This window comes from Eubalaena glacialis, chromosome 3 (genome assembly GCF_028564815.1).
Source record: "Eubalaena glacialis isolate mEubGla1 chromosome 3, mEubGla1.1.hap2.+ XY, whole genome shotgun sequence".
NCBI classification, from domain to species: domain Eukaryota; kingdom Metazoa; phylum Chordata; class Mammalia; order Artiodactyla; family Balaenidae; genus Eubalaena; species Eubalaena glacialis.
The window spans coordinates 186,084,897-186,104,687 of NC_083718.1; the positions used below are offsets into that span (position 1 = coordinate 186,084,897).

Genomic DNA, 19,791 nt, shown 5'->3' on the forward strand with positions numbered 1-19,791 from the left:
CCGATCCCATCACCTCCCACCACGAGAATCCATAAATCAACTGGGCGACTGCAGAAGGAGCTTAAGTGATGCTGTTTGCTGGGGTGGGAGGGAGAGGGAGCCCCTCGGCCCGCCACTCGCTCACCTGCCTTCCGCCAACAAAGGGACAGCTGGGTCACCTTCGCCCCATCTGAGGCCTGGAGCTGCTTCATCTGCACCCACTGCTGCAGGCACATCCTCAGGGTCCCTGCCCGGCGGTTGGCCATGTGGTCCCGGTACCAGGTCCCTCTTTGCACGAACCGCTGCCAGGCCCCAAAGCACCTGGAGAGCCAAGAGAAAGTGCTGGTGCTCATCGTAATGACTGCAGCTGCAGCCTCCTGCCATGTGCCAGACACACCACTGAGGCCTTGGGCAAGCCACTTACCTCTCTGAGCCTCAGCTTTCTTGTCTGTAAAATGGGGCTGCTGTAAGGATGGTGCGGCATGCCATCTCCTCAGGCCACACCGTCACTTCTTTTTTTTTTTTTTTTTTAATTTAAGAATTACTTTTTTTTTCTTTTTTTAATTAATTAATTTATTTATTTTTGGCTGTGTTGGGTCTTCGTTTCTGTGTGAGGGCTTTCTCTAGTTGCGGCAAGTGGGGGCCACTCTTCATCGCGATGCGTGGGCCTCTCACTGTCGTGGCCTCTCTTATTGTGGAGCACAGGCTTCAGACGCGCAGGCTCAGTAGTTGTGGCTCACGGGCCTAGTTGCTCCACGGCATGTGGGATCTTCCCAGACCAGGGCTCGAACCCATGTCCCCTGCATTGGCAGGCAGATTCTCAACCACTGCGCCACCAGGGAAGCCCCAACACACCGTCACTTCTGGGTGCCCAGATGGCCTCAGCAGCCTCCTACCTGCCCTCCTGCATCCACTGTTACCCCCGCCCCTCCAGTCAGTGCCTACACAGTAACCAGAGTGATATTTTTCAAATCTCAAATCAAATTACCTTACTCTCTTGCTAAAATCCTCCAGCAGCAGTCCCCTTGCTCTGATGATAAAATTTCGACTCCTCCCCACTGCCAACAAGGCACTCTCTGCATGGTCTGTCCCCCACCCGCCATTACACACCTTTCCAACTTCATCTCAAACCACCCCAGCTCCCAACCCCATACTAACAGGGTTCCGACTGGACTGCCGTTCTTTGAATTTTCCATGTTCCTCTCCCTGTCAGAGGTCTTTGCACATGCTGTTCCGTTCCCTCTGCCTGGCACTCCTGTCTGCTGTCCCTCCACCAGTCAGCCATGCACCCTTCCCATCTCTGCTGAACCCTGGTCGAGGTCAGCTCCCTTTGTCAAAAGTTCTCATAGAAAACTCTATCGGGGACTTCCCTGGTGCTGCAGTAGTTAAGAATCCGCCTGCCAATGCAGGGAACACAGGTTCGATCCCTGGTCCGGGAAGATACCACATGCCGCGGAGCAACTAAGCCTGCGAACTGCAACTACTGAGCCCTTGTGCCACAACTACTGAAGCCCACGCGCCTAGAGCCTGCGCTCCGCAACAAAGAGAAGCCACTGCAATGAGAAGCCCATGCACCGCAACAAAGAGTAGCCCCCGCTCGCCACAGCTAGGGAAAGCCTGCGCGCAGCAACGAAGACCCAACATAGACAATAAATAAATAAATAAATTTATTAAAAAGAAAAAGAAAACTCTATCGGGGGATGCAATCAAAAAAATGCAGACAGTAGGAAACTCTACCTGACAAGCAGCCTGGTTTCTTCAACAGGTAACTTGCAAGGAAACAAACAAACAAAACAACAGAGGGGAGTCCCTAGATTAAAAAGAGCTTAAGGACTCCTCAACCAATGACAGCATGTGGGCCTTATTTAGATCCCAATACAAACAAACTATAACAACAGGGACCTCCCTGGTGGTCCAGTGGGTAATACTCCGTGCTCCCAATGCAGGGGGCCTGGGTTCGATCCCTAGTCAGGGAACTAGATCCCGCATGCATGCCGCAACTGAGTCTGCATGCCACAACAAAGATCCCGCATGCCGCAACTAAGACCCAGCGCAGCCAAAATAAATAAATAAATAAATAAATACCAAAACCAAAAAAAAAAAAAAAAACTGTAACAACATGTTTGCTTGTAAAACAATTGGAAATTTGAATGCCGACCAGATACTTGTTGGTATTAAGGAATTATTCATTTTTTAGGTGTGATCCTGGCATGGTGGTTCTGTTGTTTAAAAGACACTTTATGTTTTAGAGATGCTACAGAAATATTTACAGATGAAATGGTAGGATGCATGGGATTTGCCTCAAAATTATCTAGTGGGGGAAGTAGCCAGGGTACAGATGAAACAAATTTTCTCAGGAGGTGATTTTCGTGAAACTGAATGATGGGTACACTGAGGTTGATTATCCTATTCTCCCTACTTTTATGTAAGATAAAAATGTCCCATAATAAAATAGTTAACAAGGAAAAAAACAACTTCATGTAGATCTGTGTTTCTTCCCTTCACAACACTTAACTTTGGTGGTATTCACACACACACACCCTTTGTGATTGTTAATTTCCTGCCTGTCCCCGCACTGGGCCATGGGTTCCATGAGGGCCAGTGACAGCGGGCATTAAGCTTTGCTTATGACTAAATCCCAGCCCCTGGGTGGTGTCTGGCAGGTCTTAGCATCTCAGTAAATGGAACATGTATTCATTTCTTATTTTCATCATTTCAACACTAGGAGTCAAGAATTGACTTAAAGGGCATCTCCCAGCTGCATCCCACCCTCTGCCTCAGGGGAGGGAGTCCCCATTCCCACTTCCCCCTACCTGCAGAGCCAGGCCCTCTGGCACTGGGTATCCAGTGGGGGACACCCAGGCTGCATCTGCAGCAGGAGAGCACCAGGCCTGGGGTGGGGGGGCTCTCCATCCTCTGAGTCCTCAGCATGGCCCCGGAGGCCTCTCCCTGGACCCCCTTCTCCTGCCTGGCCCATTCCTTCTGATGGCACCACAGGAGGAAGGCTACAGGGAGGGAAGAGAGGGGGAAGAGAGAGTGAATGGAGGGGAGCATCAGGGCCAGGAGGGACCACTGACTCCTGGGACCTCAGGCTGTGTGGCCTCCAGCCAGTCCCTCTCCGTCTCTGGGCCTCAGTTTCCCCACGAGTGAGTCATGTCTAAGGACTTGCCAATTCTAACACTCAAGCTTCTGTCCGGCCTGTACCAGCGTCCATGGCACACAAATGCAGGATGTGCGCATCTCATACTGTGTGTCTTTGAGATGGTCACTTCATGTCTCTGTGCCTCAGTTCCCCATCAGTAAAATGGGCACAATGCCTTGCTGAGGTCACCACGAGAGAATCAAATGAGATCTTGTCTGGGAAGTTGCCAGAGTAGATACTCGATAAACACTCATTCACTCACTGAGGACCCCCTGCCCTGCCTGGCTCCGTCTCCCCCGTTTCCCAGCGCCCCACATCTTACCAGCCAGCTGTTGCAGAGCCTGCAGGATCTGGACTCCCCTGTCTCCTCCATCTGGCCTTGGCCCAGAACACAACGGAATCGGCTGGGCTCCCGCTTCCTCCCTCCGACTACTTGGACTGAGAGTAAAATTGCCCAGAGAGAAACTGATGCCCAGGCAGAGGGAGGGCACCTGGTCCCAACCCATCCACCCCAGTCCTGCAGTGCTGTCTGCCTGCAGGAGCAACGGCGCGCTGAGCCACCCCCTGTTCTGTTCCAGACAGTACGTTCTACTCCTGATTATGTAAGTGATTTGGGGGGAAGGTTATGCTTTTGCTGAATTCTCGTCAATATTATTAGGGTTTTTTACAACACACATGCATTAAAATAAATATTACTTAAATAATTATTTTAAACACATTTGTTTCATTTAAAAATAGGAACAAAAACAATATATCACTGGAATGGAAAATTGAGGAAAAGAAAATAACCACCTTTAATCTCACCACTCCAGAGATGACCATCATTTTAGCATTTTTTGGGGGGGAGGATGGGGGATGACATTTATTTACTTGTATTTTTAATAGTGGTAAAATACACATAATATAAAATTTACCATTTAACCATTTTTTTTTAAGGAATACTGATGTGATTATCGTGACTTTCTTTTTTTACTTTTTGAATTTTTTTATACATCTTTATTGGGGTATAATTGCTTTACAATGTTGCGTTAGTTTCTGTTGTACAACAAAGTGAATCAGTTATATGTATACATATATCCCCATATCCCCTCCCTCTTGAGCCTTCCTCCCACCCCTCCAGGTCATCACAAAGCATCAAGCTGCTCTCCCTATGCTATGCAGCAGCTTCCCACTAGCTATCTATTTAACACTTGGTAGCGTATATATGTCAATGTCACTCTCTCACTACATCTCAGCCTCCCCTTCCCCCACTGTGTCAAGTCCGTTCTCTACATCTATGTCTTTATTTCTGCCCTGCCACTAGGTCCATCAGTACCATTTTTTCTAGATTCCATATATATGCGTTAGCATACGGTATTTGTTTTTCTCTTTCTGACTTACTTCACTCTGTATGACAGACTCTAAATCCATCCACCTCACTACGAATAACTCAATTTTGTTCCTTTTTGTGGCTGAGTAATATTCCATTGTATATATGTGCCACATCTTCTTTATCCATTCATCTGTTAATGGACATTTAGGTTGCTTCCATGTCCTGGCTATTGTAAATAGTGCTGCAATGAACATTGTGGTACATGACTCTTTTTGAATTACGGTTTTCTCCGGGTATATGCCCAGTAGTGGGATTGCTGGGTCATATGGTAGTTGTATTTTTAGTTTTTTAAGGACCCTCCATACTGTTCTCCATAGTGGCTGTATCAATTTACATTCCCACCAACAGTGCAAGAGGGTTCCCTTTTCTCCACACCCTCTCCAGCATTTGTTGTTTGTAGATTTTCTGATGATGCCCATTCTAACCCATTTTTAAATTAATTAATTTATTTATTTATTTATTTTTGGCTGCGTTGGGTCTTTGTTGCTGTGCACGGGCTTTCTCTAGTTGCGGTGAGCAGGGGCTACTCTTCGCTGAGGTGCGCGGGCTTCTCGTTGCGGTGGCTTCTCTTGCTGCGGGGCACCTGCTCTAGGCACGCGGGCTTCAGCAGTTGTGGCACTCGGGCTCAGTAGTTGTGGCGCACGGGCTTAGTTGCTCTGCAGCATGTGGGATCCTCCCAGACCAGGGCTTGAACCCGTGTCCCCTGCATTGGCAGGCAGACTCCCAGCCACTGCGCCACCAGGGAAGTCCCCATCTTAACCATTTTTAAGTGAGCAGTTCAGTGGTATTAAGTAATTCACATTGTTATGCAACATTTTAGTGTTTTTGCTTCTGGTTTTTTTTTCTATGCACCGTTTTACGTTCATAGAAAAAAATATTTTAGGTACTATTTTTTTATCCTCTTTTTGTTTTTCATTGAACATTGCCATAACCCTCTTTCTTCTCATTAAAAATTCTATGCAAATACCCATAAACCTACTTCCAGGAAGGGGAATAATATACATAAGGAGGGAGGTGAAACTTTCAAATTAATTGAAATACTTCCATCTATCTCGAATGTTTTTTCAAATCAAACATGCATTACTGTTATGATTAAAAAGAACACCAGTAAAGCTACCGAAACAAAAAATAAAGAAAAAAAGAGTGGGGAGGAATTAAAAAAATCTCAATAAGCATCATATTGAACTGTTGCCAAATGTTTATCACATGGTTAAACTACAATTTTCTCTCTCACTGTTGGGTATTTAGGCTGTTTCGAAGTTTTCACGAAGTGTAAATAATGCCATGATGGACATCGTTTTGCACAAATCTTGGTCCACATTTGCTGGTTTTATCCTCATTCTCTTGTGGGGGAGGGGAAACGGGGGACAAGGAGGGAAGGAAGGCAACCAGCACTGCCCAGGTCACACTGACCGACCTGGCGTGTCCCAGACTACCTGCTTCTCCAGGCGGTGTCCACCACTGGCTTCCTTCCTGAGGGGCCTCGGTCCTGGCCTCCCCCAGAGGATGGGGGTCCTGGCCCAGCCTGGATGTGAAGCCACCCTTGTTTCTGCTGCTGAATCAAGTTTCTCCACTGGGACAAGAGAGAAGGGGAAGAGGGACGTTGGCTGTAGCCTCAAATGTACCCTGAGCAGTGGGGGGGGGGACACCAGGAAGGGTGGGGACACGAGTCAGACGTTGTGTTCTTAACCATTAGACTCCCCTGCCTCTTTGGGAATGAATGAATGAATGAATGAATGGAGAGATAGAGCCCAAGAGGCAGGGTTTTCCTTGGGAGACAAAACCTGGAGCTGGGCCCTCCTAAAGCACTTTTCCCAAGGAGGGAAGAACATAGAAGTTCCCTCCTAGTCTTGGCTGGCAAACCGCTAGTAAAAAATAACAACTGGGACTTCCCTCGCGGTCCAGTGGTTAAGACTCTGCGCTTCCACTGCAGGGGGCATGGGTTCGATCCCTGGTTGGGCAACTAGGATCCCGCATGACACACGGTGCAGCCAAACAGAAACAAAAAGCAAAACAAACAAACGAAAAATAGCAACCACTGAAACAGTAGAGTGCTTGCTATGTGCTAGGCAGGGTTCTGAGTTCCTTATATTTATTAATTTAACCTCACAACAACCCTGAGAGGTATGTACTATTATGATCCCATTTTAAAGCTAAAGAAACTAAGGCACAGAGAGGTTAAGTAACTTGCCCAAGCTCACACAGTGAGAAAATGTGGGGAAAAGGAAAGTGGCGGAGACAGGATTTGAATTCAGGCAGAGCTCGGTCATGTCTGGGGTGACACCGCCTCCCCCCCTACCGCCAATCACTCAGGAGGAACAACCCGCACCCCAGGAGAGCCTCCTCCCCAGACACACGGGCACTTCATCACCTCCCCATGGTCCAACCTGGAGGCCCCTAACCTTTTGGAAGGTCCGCGCCAGCAGGGGCTGCGTGTGTCGTCCCCACGCCGCCTCCAGGTGGGCCTCCCGGAGCCACAGTGTCCACCGCGGCGCCCGTAGGCCCCCGCGCAACAGCTGCCGGCGGCCCAGCGCCATGGCCGCTGCCACTGCCCGCCGCCTCTGCACCCAGTGCCGCCACGCTCTGAAACATCTGGACGGCCACTGCCGGCTGGGGACAGACCAGGCTGACCAGGGGATGGGCCTGGTCCCCAGTCCCGGGGAGAGCTGGGGGCTCAGCAGCACCCACGTCGCCTTTCCAGCAGGGAGGCTGATGCCCCACGCTGCGGCAGGAGAGCTGGCTGGACCCCGCGAGAACTTCCCTCTATGGGGGGCTAGCCTTGGAAATCCCAGACAAGAGAGCTCCTGGGGGCAGGAGAATGAACGCAGGACAGACTCACAGGTTTAGGATTCCCGGGGGCAGCATTCCCGTGTTCCCGTCCTTGGGGCCCGGGAGGTTCCCTCCCCCTGAAATTCTGCAAGGATCTGCCATCTGGGCCTTATCTCCGTCAGGCCCGAGTCTGCAGGCAAATGGGAGAGGAGGCGTCCCAGGAGCATGGCCCCGGCTCCCACCCCGCAGCCCATGACCTCACCGGCCTATCTCAGACTCCAGGCTCACAGTGTTTCCGGCTTCGTTCTTGGAAAACAAAGGGACACGACACAGCACTCAGGCCAAGAAGCAAGCAGGACTGGACACTCCCTGCTAAGCCTGCCTGCCCACGGCCTCCCTTTCTGAGGGAGGGTGACAGAGGAGTGACAGCCAGCTTGGAGTGAGAATTCCTGGGAGGCAGCCCTCCTCTCCCAACCCTGAGTCCCCCAGTTCCCACTCCCAGACCCCTCTGGCCTCTACCTGCAGGGCACTCCTCGCAGGGGCCGTGTCTGGCGGACGGGAAGCCGACCTCTCTTCTTCCCTGCCGACCTGCTCCCGTGGGGTCCTGTCCCCTCCTTCCCGCCCAGGGAGGATGCCCCGGGCTGAACTGGACGAGGCTGAAGAGCAGAGTCTGGCTTCCCTGCTGCCCGCCCCTTGAGGGAGCAGGGGGTCCTCCCTCTGTCCCCTGCCGTATGTAGTCCCTGGGGAGCACGTCTCTCCTCGCCTTACAGGGTGGGCAGGAAGGACCCCCTGCCCAGGGTCAAGGGCAACCCCAGGAAGCATCTCCAAAGTAGTCTCCAGTGATGCAGGCTTGCTGCTGGCCTGAGAGTCTGAGAGACCATCCTGGACCCCTGGTGCTTCTGGGAAACCTGCAGTTTCCCTGAAACCTTGGGAATGTTTCCTCCTCTCATCCCAGGAAGCAAGAACAGGCTGGCTGGGCTGGGGGTGAGCAGGGAGTATCTGGCCAGCTCTGGTCCAGGGCTCCTGCTGCACAGGGCCTGCGGGTTCCCGGGATGCCTGGTACCTGAGACGGACTGCCTCACGCTCCAGGCGTTGCACGGAGGCCAGCAGCTGGTGAAGGGCAGCTTGGGACGGAGCCCGAGCCCGGCTCTGGGCAGGGACAGCCAGATCCTCCAGGGTGAGGGGTTCCCCCACGAGCCTGGAGGTCCAGTCCCCCAGGCCACACTGGGATCTGGGGTCCGGCCGTGTGTGCCCTTCGAGCGGGCCCAGGCCTGCAGCGGGCCCAGTGTCTGGGCAGGGGGTATTGGTGGACAGCAGCCGGGACCACCTCGGGCGGGAGGCTGGGGAAGCCAGTGGCCCTTGGGGTAGGGGGCTTCCCCCGGGCATCCTGTGCGGCCAGAAGCTTTCCTGAGCCCCCGACCAGGGGCGACGTCCCCACTCAGCCAGGCTGGTCTCCCTGACCCTCAGGTTGCTCTGCTGGATGGCAAACGCCTGGGCTCTCCCTTGGGGCCTCCCGGCCAGGGGCTGCAAGTTGCTCTGCTGCCGGAAGCTTGAGTTGGTCAGCTGGCCAGTCGTGTCCCTCAGGGCGAGGCCCAGGCTGGGGCTGGTCAGGTTGCTCTGGACTCGGCAGGGCTCCTGGCACAGAGCTGCCCCCGGGGATGGTGTGGTGGCAGACCCCCTGCTCTCAGCCTGGCCCACGGGCAGCCACCGGCCATGTCTACTGGCCAGGCTCTTCCGGAGTCTCCATTGCTCTAAAAAGAGGACAGACAGTTATGCCCTGGGGGAGAACTTGGTGGTCAGTGCTGGGGAGGGACAGGGCGCCACGTGGGAGGGAGCCCAGGCTCCAGAGGTCTGCGTCAGCTCTGTCATCCCAGGTGGACCAATGGATGCACCCGGGGGTCTTGAGCCAGAGCAGCGACCTGGTGACAGTGCAGGGACTCAGAGCAGGGACAGGGCAGGGGCAGGGAGGAGGGCAGAGGGAAGCAGGGAGATAGTTGGGAGGCTGCTGAGGGGTCCCAGGCGAGAGATGATGGGGCTGGGATGGGGGCGGCAGGAGGGTGGAGAGAAGCAGACAGATCAGGTCTGCTGAGAAGGCCTAGAAGAGGGTGAAGGAAAGAGAAGTGTCACTGACGGCTCCCTGGTGTCCAGCTTGAGCAAAGAGGTGCTGGGGCGCCCGCAGCTGGGGTGAAAGCAAGACTCAACATATCAAACAGCTAAACGTGGGCTGCTCTGGCCCTGAGGGGGTGGCGCTCCCTCCCTGCCGGTCTTCCCAGCCCCCAGGCCATTCTGAAGCTGGGAGACAAGGCCTCTTGGGGGCGGGTGAGATGCCTGGGAGGGCCTGGCAGGTAGAGTGGGCCATGAGAGTTTGTAGATAGGAACTAAAGGTCAGAGAAGTTAAGCACCTTGCCCCACGGTCACACAGCTAGAACAAGAGAAACTGGCAAGTAAATAGGAATCTGAATCTGTTCTTGGGCTGCTCCCACTCTTGGCTGCGCCAGCTCTGTGGCCTTCTGGAAGCCCCAGGAACCTGAGCAGGGAGGTTCCTAGCCCACCAGCGCTGCCACAAGACCGACCTGTGAGGGCCCCTTCTCTGCCAGGGGCCCCAGACCGGCCCACTCCTGCACCCCCCTCCTCACCTCATGTCCTGACTTCCTGACCCTCCCTCGCACCCCAGGCTGGAAGACTTTGTCCCGGCCCAGCTGGCCCTGAACAGCTAATCTCTGGAATTAGCAAGGCCCTGGGCTGGCCTGTCTGGGAAAGGGGCGCTGGGCTGCTACCCGAGGGGACCTTGCTCCTGCCACCTCTGACCCAGACCCACTGAGCCTCTTGCCTGGCCTCAGGGTGGTGGCCGGCCTGGGGGGCACATTCTCCTTGTGGCTGGTGTCAGGTCTCAGCTCCATGGGCTCCAGGGCAAAGCCAGGGTGGCAGTGACCTTGGTCCACACCACAGCCGGTCCTGTTTGATTAGAGGGACTCTGAGGGGTGAGGATAGGGTGCCCGGCTCCTACCCAGCCACGCCCAGCCCTGGTCCCCACTCCCACGCTTCACCAGCATCCGGTTGCCCTGAGGTCCAGCCCCAGCTGTCCTGTTCAGGGCCCCTTGGGGTCTCCTCTCCCCAACCCCTGTACCACCCCTTTCCCTTGTAATTTTCTCGTGTCTTCCGGCACCCACTCCTAACAAACACTGATGACAGATCCCTGTGGACCCTGCTTCCCGAGCAGCCCTGTCAGGTGAGGGCTCTTTCTCTCAGACCTCTAGGCAGGAGGGGGGGCCCTCTTTGCTTCCTGTCGCCCCCTCCCGACCATTCTCCCTCTCTCCTCTCTAAAATGCTCTGGTTCTAAGTTCCAGGCAGGCCAGGAAGGAAGTCCTCGTCATTTATTCCTGGACGATTTCAGCTCCCAGCTCACTGTCACTTTCTGCGGCACACACCTAACTTCTGGGTGATTTCACCCTGCACGTGGACAATCCCTCCAACCCCTGGTCTGCGAGTCCTTGACCTTCTAACCTCCCACCATCCTGTCCTTCACCCAACCTCAGTCACCTGCTCCCAGGGTCCCCCCAGACTTTGTCATCCTCAAAAACTGCACCACCCCATAATTTCAGTTTCAGAGCCCACACCCATCTTTCCAGCTCCCTCCCTCTGGTGCCCCATCCTTCCTTCCATGAGACCCGACCCTCTGCCCCTACTACCCTTTGTCCTCCGACCCACCGTGATGTCTCTCTCCCGCCTCCTGCAGTTTAACCATCCGGCGTTATAACCATCCCTTTTGCACACCCCTAGCTCTCTCTCTCTGCCACTCATGCAGCAAAATCACAACATAGGTTAAAGTGACTAAAGGAAACCCTACAACTGCAGTGGTGGCCTCGCTCCGAAATTACCACCTTCAATCTCAAGCGGGCCCCCAAGGCTGCTGGAGAATCAGACTCTAGTCCCCTCCTCCCCACCCTCTTAGAAGCTATTTCACACTTGCTCTGCTGTCCTCAAGCCTCTGTCGCCTCTTCTCCTCTCACCCCCTGCAGCAGACCTTGTTCCTGTTTCACCCACCAAAGAGGGCCATCAGAAAAGAATAGCCACAAGTGTCCCCGCTCACCAGCTTCATGCCCATAGCCTCTCCCACCCCCTCCCCCATCCTGTGTGGTCCCACCCCCAGCCTGACCCTCCTCTGTGCTCTGGGGGCCATCCCATCTCCCCTGCCCAAGGCCAGCACCCAGGGCCACCACTGGCCTCCGAGGTCCCATTCTGTGAATCAGGAAAAGCACCCTCGACCTCCACAGCTGACTCGCCCCCCACGCCCACCGGGGCACAGAGCTGGGGGGCGGGACACAGGCTATGATGTGTCCGTGCCCTGTCCCTGCTCCCAAAGTCACTTCCCCCATCGTCAACACTTCCTCTTGCCTGACGGATTCATTCCCATCAGCACTTCAACAAGTGGTTATTTTTTTCCATCTTTAAAAACAAAAAGCAGGGGCTTCCCTGGTGGCGCAGTGGTTGGGAATCTGCCTGCCAATGCAGGGGACACAGGTTCGAGCCCTGGTCCGGGAAGATCCCACATGCCATGGAGCAACTAAGCCCGTGCACCACAACTACTGAGCCTGCGCTCTGGAGCCCATGAGCCATGGCTACTGAGCCCGTGTGCCACAACTACTGAAGCCCACGCACCTAGAGCCCGTGCTCCTCAACAAGAGAGGCCACCGCAATAAGACCGTGCACCGTGGCGAAGAGTGGCTCCCGCTCGCCGCAACTAGAGAAAGCACAGCAACGAAGACCCAATGCAACCAAAAATAAATAATAAATAAATTAAAAAAAAAAAAAAAGCAAAACACCAAAAAAACCCCACTCCTCTCTTGAGCCTCCAGGAAGGACTCAGGCCATTTCTCCCCTTCTCATCACCCCCAAATCCCAATTCCTCCCCCACCTCCATCTCTGCTGACCTCAGTGCGACTGGGCTCCCCTCACCCCAAAGCACCTTTCCTCCAGGTGACCTCCGCAGTGCCAAGCCCCTGGCTAGTTCTCAGCCTTCGGCTTGTTGCAGGATCTTAGTTCCCCGACCAGGGATCGAACCCGGGCCCTCGGCAGTGAAAGCGCAGAGTCCTGACCACTGGACCGCTGGGGAAGTCCCAGCCCTCAGTTTTCTTGAGGCAGCAAAGGCGGCAGGGCAGTGATCACTCAGCCTCCTCGGAGCCCCTGCCTCCCTGACTCCAGGCTGCCACCTCTCAGTATCCCTCCCTCCCCCCGCCTGCCTGCTCTTTCCAGCCTCTTCTGCTGGTTCCTGTTCTCCGCACTCATCCCTGGGACCCCCCACTTCCCTGATGCTCGCACCCCAGGTGACCTCAGCTTCAGATGGTTCTCACGCAGACTCCCATCCCGCTCTTCTCCCAGAAGGGCGGCTCCTTCTGGACATCCTGACTCCTCGCTCCCTCCCATCACGCGCAGTCCATCAGCTAATCACGTCTGTTCCACCTTCCAAAGACACCCAGCATCTGCCCTGGCTCACCACCTCATCCTCACCTCCCTGGGTCAAGCCATCCCCTCCTCTTGCCTCTGAACTGGTCTCCCCTCTTCTGCCCTGTGCCCACATCCGACAGCCTCCTCCCAACAGAGGGCAGAGTGGCCCCGTGAACACTGAGATCAGGCTGTGTCCTGACTCACCTCAAACAACCCCAAAGGCTCCCCAACCCACTCAATCCTCAACCAAGGCTTCGAAGCCCTCTCTCAGGGACCTTATTACTATGTACAAAGTGACGTCGGAGCACAGCCTTATCTCTTTGGTTATGCTTTTCTATGGCTGCACACATGTACCCTCTGGCCTTTAAGAAAGTTGGCTGACCCCTGCTCTATGCTACCTGCTCCCCACCCTTACCTTACCCACCCTCCCCCTCTACTCCCTCCCCTCGCTCTCTCTGCTCTGAACACACTAGTCTCCTCACTGTGCTTCCCAAATGCTGTGCACGTTCCCACCTCAGGGCCTTTGCACTTGCTGTCCCCTCCGCCCAGAACCCTCTCTCCCTCTCTCCCTCATTCCTTCCAATCCTGCTCAAACTTCACAGGGAGCCCTTCCCTGACCACTCTGCCCACACCCACCCTCATAACTCCCACCTCTTTTTACCCTGCATGATTTTTCCCCATGACTTATCACCACCTGACAGACTGCAGAAATTAGTGTTTGCTGTTCTCTCCGCAGTGGACTATGTATGAGCCACTGTCTCTTTTCTTCCCTGTATTCACAGCACATAGAATAAAGAGTACGTGGCACACAGTAGGGGCTTATACATTGTGTTAAAGGAGTGACTGGATCGGGCTAAGCATCATGCAGCCTTTAGGAGGCGTCCTGTCATTTAACCTGCACCGCAGCCCTAAGAAGTAGGCTCCTTGTTTTAGAGATGAGTTTAAAGAGACTACCTGCCCAGCCCAAGGCCTTATAGCCGGTTAGCAGTGGCAGAGGGCTACCCCGGGAGCTATCTCCGCAGCGCATGCTCCTAACCAGGACCGCCCCGAACCCCACCTCTTAACAAAGGAGATTTGAGACAGCTCAATCCGCAGTCTCCCTTCCTACCCCTAATTCCCTTCATCCCACGCCTGGGCTCATCGGCCCATCTATCTGCTCCTCAACTCCCACCCCGTCTGCCCCCCGCCACTCCATCCTCATCCTCGTCCAGTTAAGGGGATAAGAGTCTCTCTTCTCTTCCCACCAGGACTCAGTTTTCTGCCCTCCTGGACCTGCTCTCCCGCGCCTCTATCTATCTTCCTCTGGTCCACCTTTACCCAGTCGAATTTGAACCTGGAGGGGATCTCAGGCAGGACGGCTAACGATCCAGGCAGGTGGAGGCGGGGGAGGGGGGGCGGGGACATCAAAGATCGCGCCTGCCCAGTGCGGGGCTGCCGCATGGAGGGTGCCCCCTGCGCCTCCACGCGAGCTGAGAACTTGGCGGCGGGGGTCTGTGCGCATGCGCGCTTGGGGATGCGGGGGGCGGGGGTGAGGCTCGCGGTCCTCGGGTTCTGGCCCCACGCGGTGCGCCCGGAGGCAAGGCAGGTGGTCTCGTGCAAACGTCTCCACGTGCAAGACAGAACTCTGCCCGCCTTCGGCTCCCTCCGAAACGGGCTGGACTCCGCCCTCCCCACTCCCCTCCGCGCTGTGTCCTTGGCGCAGTCATACTTTTCTCCGGGCATTTTCTACCTGCCAAACCTCTTTGCCCATGCTGTTCCCCACCCAGACCTGCCCTGCTCTTTCCTTTACGTTTTCTCTTTTCTAAACAGGGAGAGCACTGGGCCTGGAGTCAGAAGACCTGTGATCAAGATCAGTTCCCTTGCCGTGTGGCCTCAGGCAAGTCCCTAAATTCTCTGAACCACAGGCTCCGCCTCTGTAAAAGGGGAGTGGTGACACCTACTGTACTGTCTCATGGGTTTGATGGGAGAATCAGACGTTTAATAAATAAATGCCAAAGAGCCTTTAAACTCTAAAGCAATTCTTGAAGGAGGGGATGATTATTACTTCCTCTTAAGTCCTCTTTTATGTCTAGTAGTACTTTCTGCCTTAGAGTCAAGTCGATCTGATATTAATTTAGCTCTACCAGCTCTATTTCAGCCCTTATTTGCCTGACTTAACTTTTTCATTGATTTACTTTCAGCCTTCCTGTGTCTGTATATTTTAGGTGTGTCTCTTAAAACACAATGTGGCTGGAATTTTTTAAAAAGTCATTTACAAATGTATGATTATGATATATTTATATAACCATCTTATTTTTGTGCTTGCTAATGGTCAAACTTCATGTTTTTTTTCTCCTTTCTTGCCTTTTTTTAGAATTGACCAAGGTTTTCTTTTTCATTTTTTTCCCCACCATTGTTTTGGAAATTACACATTTTATTTCTCTTCTTTCAGTAGGCATCCAAGACATTTTAATATGTATATTTAATTTAACAAAGTGTAAAGTTAATCCGGTATTTACCTTCCTTCCAGACAAAAATGGACTTTGTAACACTGTGTCTGGTCAGCTCCTCCTGACATAGATTATTATTGTCTTGAACACTAAACCACATGTTTACTATTTCCTTCATGCGTATCAGATCTTCCTTGAGGAAAAATTTCCTTCTTCCAAAAAAAGGTTCTTATACGTTTCGGTAGGGAAGGTCTGTTGGTGATCATCCCCATTGGCGTTCCTCTGAACATGTATTTCATCCTGAAAGATAACTCATTAGTACACAATTTAGATTGACAGTAATTTTTTTCACCACTTTAAAGATACCATTCCTCTGTCTTCTGACTCCTATTGTTTTGTTGAGACATCAGCTGCCAGTATAATTGTGTGAAGGAAAAAATGTTGCCTGCCATACCAGTAAACAAAGGATGCTGCAGCCATCAAGCCACCACATTACAGCTGCCCCCAAAGGTGCGCCCTGAGGAGACTCAGGATGAGAAAGCACATGATATTGGCCCCAGATAGCTGAGGTGCATATCAAAGGAATGATTTCAAGGAGCCCAGACTTTTGCATCTTCCCATACATAGAAAAGCGCTAAATTCATTGACCTGAGATGTCTGCTTTTCTTTAATTTTGGGTAATCTTTTGATGTTCCCAGTACCTGGTCTTTGTTGCAAAAACGCCTTTATATCCTGGTTCCCCCCTCACGTCGTCGAAGCAGTCCCTCAGAGCTATCTGAGAGGCTGTGTCCTGAGTTTTAGTTCTCAGTTTTGTCTGTCAAATAAAACATAATTCTCAAACTTTTAGGTTGTGCTTTTTTTTTTTTCAGTCGACAATTGTCATTCCGTTTAGGACAATAACTTTTTTGTCTAACTGCTTTTGGGATCTTAGTGTTTGTCTTTGGTGTTCTGCTGTTTTCATTCATCTATTCATTCCATGACTTTTATAAAGCACTTACTGGGTGCCAGCACTGTTCTAGGTGCTGAAGATACATCACTGAGTGAACAAAGTTCCATTACGATGACTGTAAATGTGGGTTTCCTCTTATGTATTCTGTCTGGAGATTGTTTGACTCCCTGGATCTGGGGCTTGGTGTCTTTCCGTTTTAGAAATTCTCCACCGTTATTTCTTTGGATGTTGCCTCTCTCCCACTGTCTCCCTCAGAAACTCTGACTATATTTATATAGGACCTTCTGACTCTATCCTTTGTTTCTTCTCCTATTTTCTGTCTGTTTTTGCTGAATTCTGAGTAATTCCTTCACATCTATCTTCAAGGCTACCGATTCTCTCCTCTGGTGGATCTTTTCTATGAATTAGCCTATCCATTGACTTTCTAACTTCAGTCACTGTGTTTTTCATTTGGAGAAGTTCTATTTATTTCCTTTGAAACTCTACCTGGCATCCCAGCCTCCACAGTGTCACACTCTGCCTCTAAAATCAAGAAGTTTCCATGTGCCCTATCCAGGTCTCCTCTTCCGGGGCTGTGTCCCCAGCTGCGGAATAAGGAGGCTGTAGGGGACCAGTTTTCATATTGTGCTACAGGGACCCTACCTTAGAGTGGCGGTGGTGATGGGGTGAGGGTGGTGTGCTCTGTCAGACTAGCTCTGTTTCATATACTGGGTAAGATGTCTTTTGAACAAAGTGTTTGAAATAAAACAGACTTTTCAAATCGCTGGGCTGGGGAGCTCTAAGCGCCCTTCAAGTTCAAATCTGTGATTCTGAGTTTAGATCTCTGATATAATGTTTTATAATAATCTGTTGACCTCTATCTCCTGACAATTTTTGCAATCTTTTGAAAACTCGTAGGACGCATTCAATAAATGTTTATAGAATTAATAATAAACGAATAGATAAATGGATGGTCAGACATGCTACCCCCAAATACGGCACCTTGGCATATTGAATATTTTAAGCTGAAGGAGTTTCTTAGAAATTATTAATTAATTATTTTTGGCTGCCGTGGGTCTTCGCTGCTGCACACGCGCTTTCTCTAGTTGTGGCGAGCGGGGGCTACTCTTCATTGCGGTGCACGGGCTTCTCACTGCGGTGGCTTCTCTTGTTGCGGAGCACGGGCTCTAGGTGTGCGGGCTTCAGTAGTTGTGGCACACGGGCTTAGTTGCTCCATGGCATGTGGGATCTTCCTGGACCAGGGCTCGAACCCGTGTCCCCTGCATTGGCAGGCAGATTCTTAACCACTGCGCCACCAGGGAAGTCCCTGAAGGAGTTTTTGAGAAAACAGCAGAAGCAGGAATGTCCCTCTGACCTTCCCCCACCGCCCTGCCCTTCTTCCCTGAAACAGGTCATAAAACTCCCATGTGCAAGGAACTCCCCCTGTATCGAGGAAATAAGACATTCTTATCACCAGAGACAGGGAATTTCTGGCCAAAAAGTCTGTAAAAACAGACCTTGTTAAACCCTTATCTTCCTAGTTACTTCTTTACCATTTACAACCCCAAGCCCAAACACCTTTGTCTTGTCAACTCTTCACAAATTTCTTGTTTTTCTTTGTCTAAAAGCTTCCTGCTCTGGTCACTTCTTTGGGTCTCCATTCTCTTGTATACATAAAAATTCAAAAACTTTGTATGCTTTTCTCCTGTTAATCTCTGTCAGTTTAGGGACTTCCCTGGCGGTCCAGTAGTTAGGACTCTGCACTTTCACTGCCAAGAGCGTGGGTTCGATCCCCGGTCAGGGAACTAAGATCCCGAAAGCGCAGCCAAAAAAAAAAAAAAAAAAGTCTGTCCGTTTAATTTTCAGACCCAGCCAGGGACCCTAGGAGGGTTGAGAAAAACTTTTTCCTCCCTTCATTGGTCATCCCTCCCTCTGAATAATTAACACAGGCAATGAGATGTATCATTTAACTGAGGCTCAGTGACGTTGAGACCATCCAGTCTCTCACACCACCCGTCAGAGGCTGCATTTAGGATTAAAACCAAGACTCGCTGGCTCCAGAGCTGGTTTGGAGAGTTGGAATTTCCAGGCTGATTTGGAGACTGTGAGGACGTGCCTGGCGGGCCCCTGCTCTGGTCCAGTTTTGGCCAACGGGAAAAGACACTGACCTTCCCGGGGCAATTCCTCTGGCTCCTTCATCTGGAAGGCTCAGTTTTGTGAAGACAAGGGATACAAGATTTGCAGACAAGATAAGTGACTTTAGCCCTGGCCAGCAGGAGATCAGAGACAAGAGGAATCTGCTTCCTGTGGTTGACAGTTTCTAGAATGTGAGAAAACCCTATAGACTAAAATATGGACTCTTTCCAAATCCCTTTAGAAACTGGCCTTTTAAAGAGAACGCGGGGGAATTCCCTGGCGGTCCAGTGGTTACGACTCGGCGCTTTCACTGCTGTGGGCCCTGGTTTGATCCCTGTGGGGAACTAAGATCCCGCAAGCCACACGGTGCGGCCAAAAAAAATAAATAAAAAGAACACGGTAATGAGAATGTCTGGCGGGAAAGCCCCGTTACCTCAAGTGCGGCCCACTGGAGACTTGAGTTCCTGGCCTTGCTCATGCTGAAAACTCAGCTTCTGTGCGCCGGGGCCAAGTCAAATCTCGGAGACAGTTTTGGGTGAAGTAGAAAAGAATAGCTTTACTGCTCTGCCAGGCAAAGGGGGCCACAGGCATCACTGCCCCAAACCTGACCTCCCTGTCTCCTCTTGGCGAGTGGCAGCTCCAGCCTCCAGTTGCTTGAGCCCCAAACCTTGCAATCTTGATCTCCTCTTTTTCTCCTACATCCAGTCCATGAGTGCAGCCTGCTGCCCTGCCTTCAAAACAGATCCAAGAGCTGTCATGTTGGGAGAGGTAATCTCCGTCACGTGGCCTTTCCACCCCGCTTGGCCTGGGACACTTCCTCACCAAGAGACAAAGAGCCCACACAGCCTTGCCGAGCTTGGCGCCTGGTGTGGGAGCATCTTTCCCGGTTTCAGGCCCAGTGTGTGCTCTTCTGTTCTGCTTAAGCCTGTGTGTCATATGGCACCTGGCCAACCCCACTGCTCTATCTGTCCTCTTCGGGGAGGGGATGGGGTCCTTCCACTGCGCCATGAGAGGGCCGAGCACAGGCAAACTGCCCGTCAGCTGCCGGGAGAGACCCGCTGGCCCCCGGAAGGCCGACGCCACTACTCAAGCCGATCTTGCTGTCTCTTCTCAGCCTGACTCCAGCGCCATCCATCAGTGCTTGCGCGTCTGTTTTCCTTGGCGCCTCCAATACCAAGCTGCCGTGGGCAGAAGTGCCTGGAGGACTCCCCTGGATTGATAACCAGTGCCACCTCCACCTCTCCATCTAACACTGTCCTTTTAGAATGTAAGTCAGACCACGTCCGACTCTGCCCAAAGCCCTCCAGCGGCTCCCATCTCACACTCAACCAAAATCCTTGAAATGACCTTCTGACCCCTCTGGCCCCTACTGCCTCCCTGACCTCATTCCTTCTTCCCATCCTCGGCTGCAGCCACTCTGGCCTCCTGACCGTGCCCCCAAACAGACTGGGCAGGCACACGCCTGCTCAGGCCTTCCTCCGAGCTGTGCCCTGCCTAAAACCTCCCAAGCAAAATGGAATCTCCCAGGTACTAGGGACTTTTTCCCCTCACTGGGGTATCCCCAGCATCTAGAACACTGCCCAGCTCCCAT

At 52.4% G+C, this 19,791-nt stretch overlaps 1 protein-coding gene across 1 annotated transcript in view; it reads right to left on the reverse strand.

Annotated features, from left to right (window-relative positions):
* C3H1orf167 (chromosome 3 C1orf167 homolog) overlaps nucleotides 1-10,162 on the reverse strand; it is a 20,602-nt gene extending 10,440 nt beyond the window's left edge. Inside the window, 9 exon segments of the mRNA XM_061184107.1 lie at nucleotides 125-300; nucleotides 2,793-2,830; nucleotides 2,832-2,876; nucleotides 2,878-2,984; nucleotides 3,444-3,499; nucleotides 5,930-6,066; nucleotides 6,896-7,327; nucleotides 7,782-9,013; nucleotides 10,093-10,162. Of these exon segments, the coding sequence (XP_061040090.1) occupies nucleotides 125-300; nucleotides 2,793-2,830; nucleotides 2,832-2,876; nucleotides 2,878-2,984; nucleotides 3,444-3,499; nucleotides 5,930-6,066; nucleotides 6,896-7,327; nucleotides 7,782-9,013; nucleotides 10,093-10,162 (2,293 nt within the window).
* Between the last annotated feature and the right edge of the window lie 9,629 nt (nucleotides 10,163-19,791).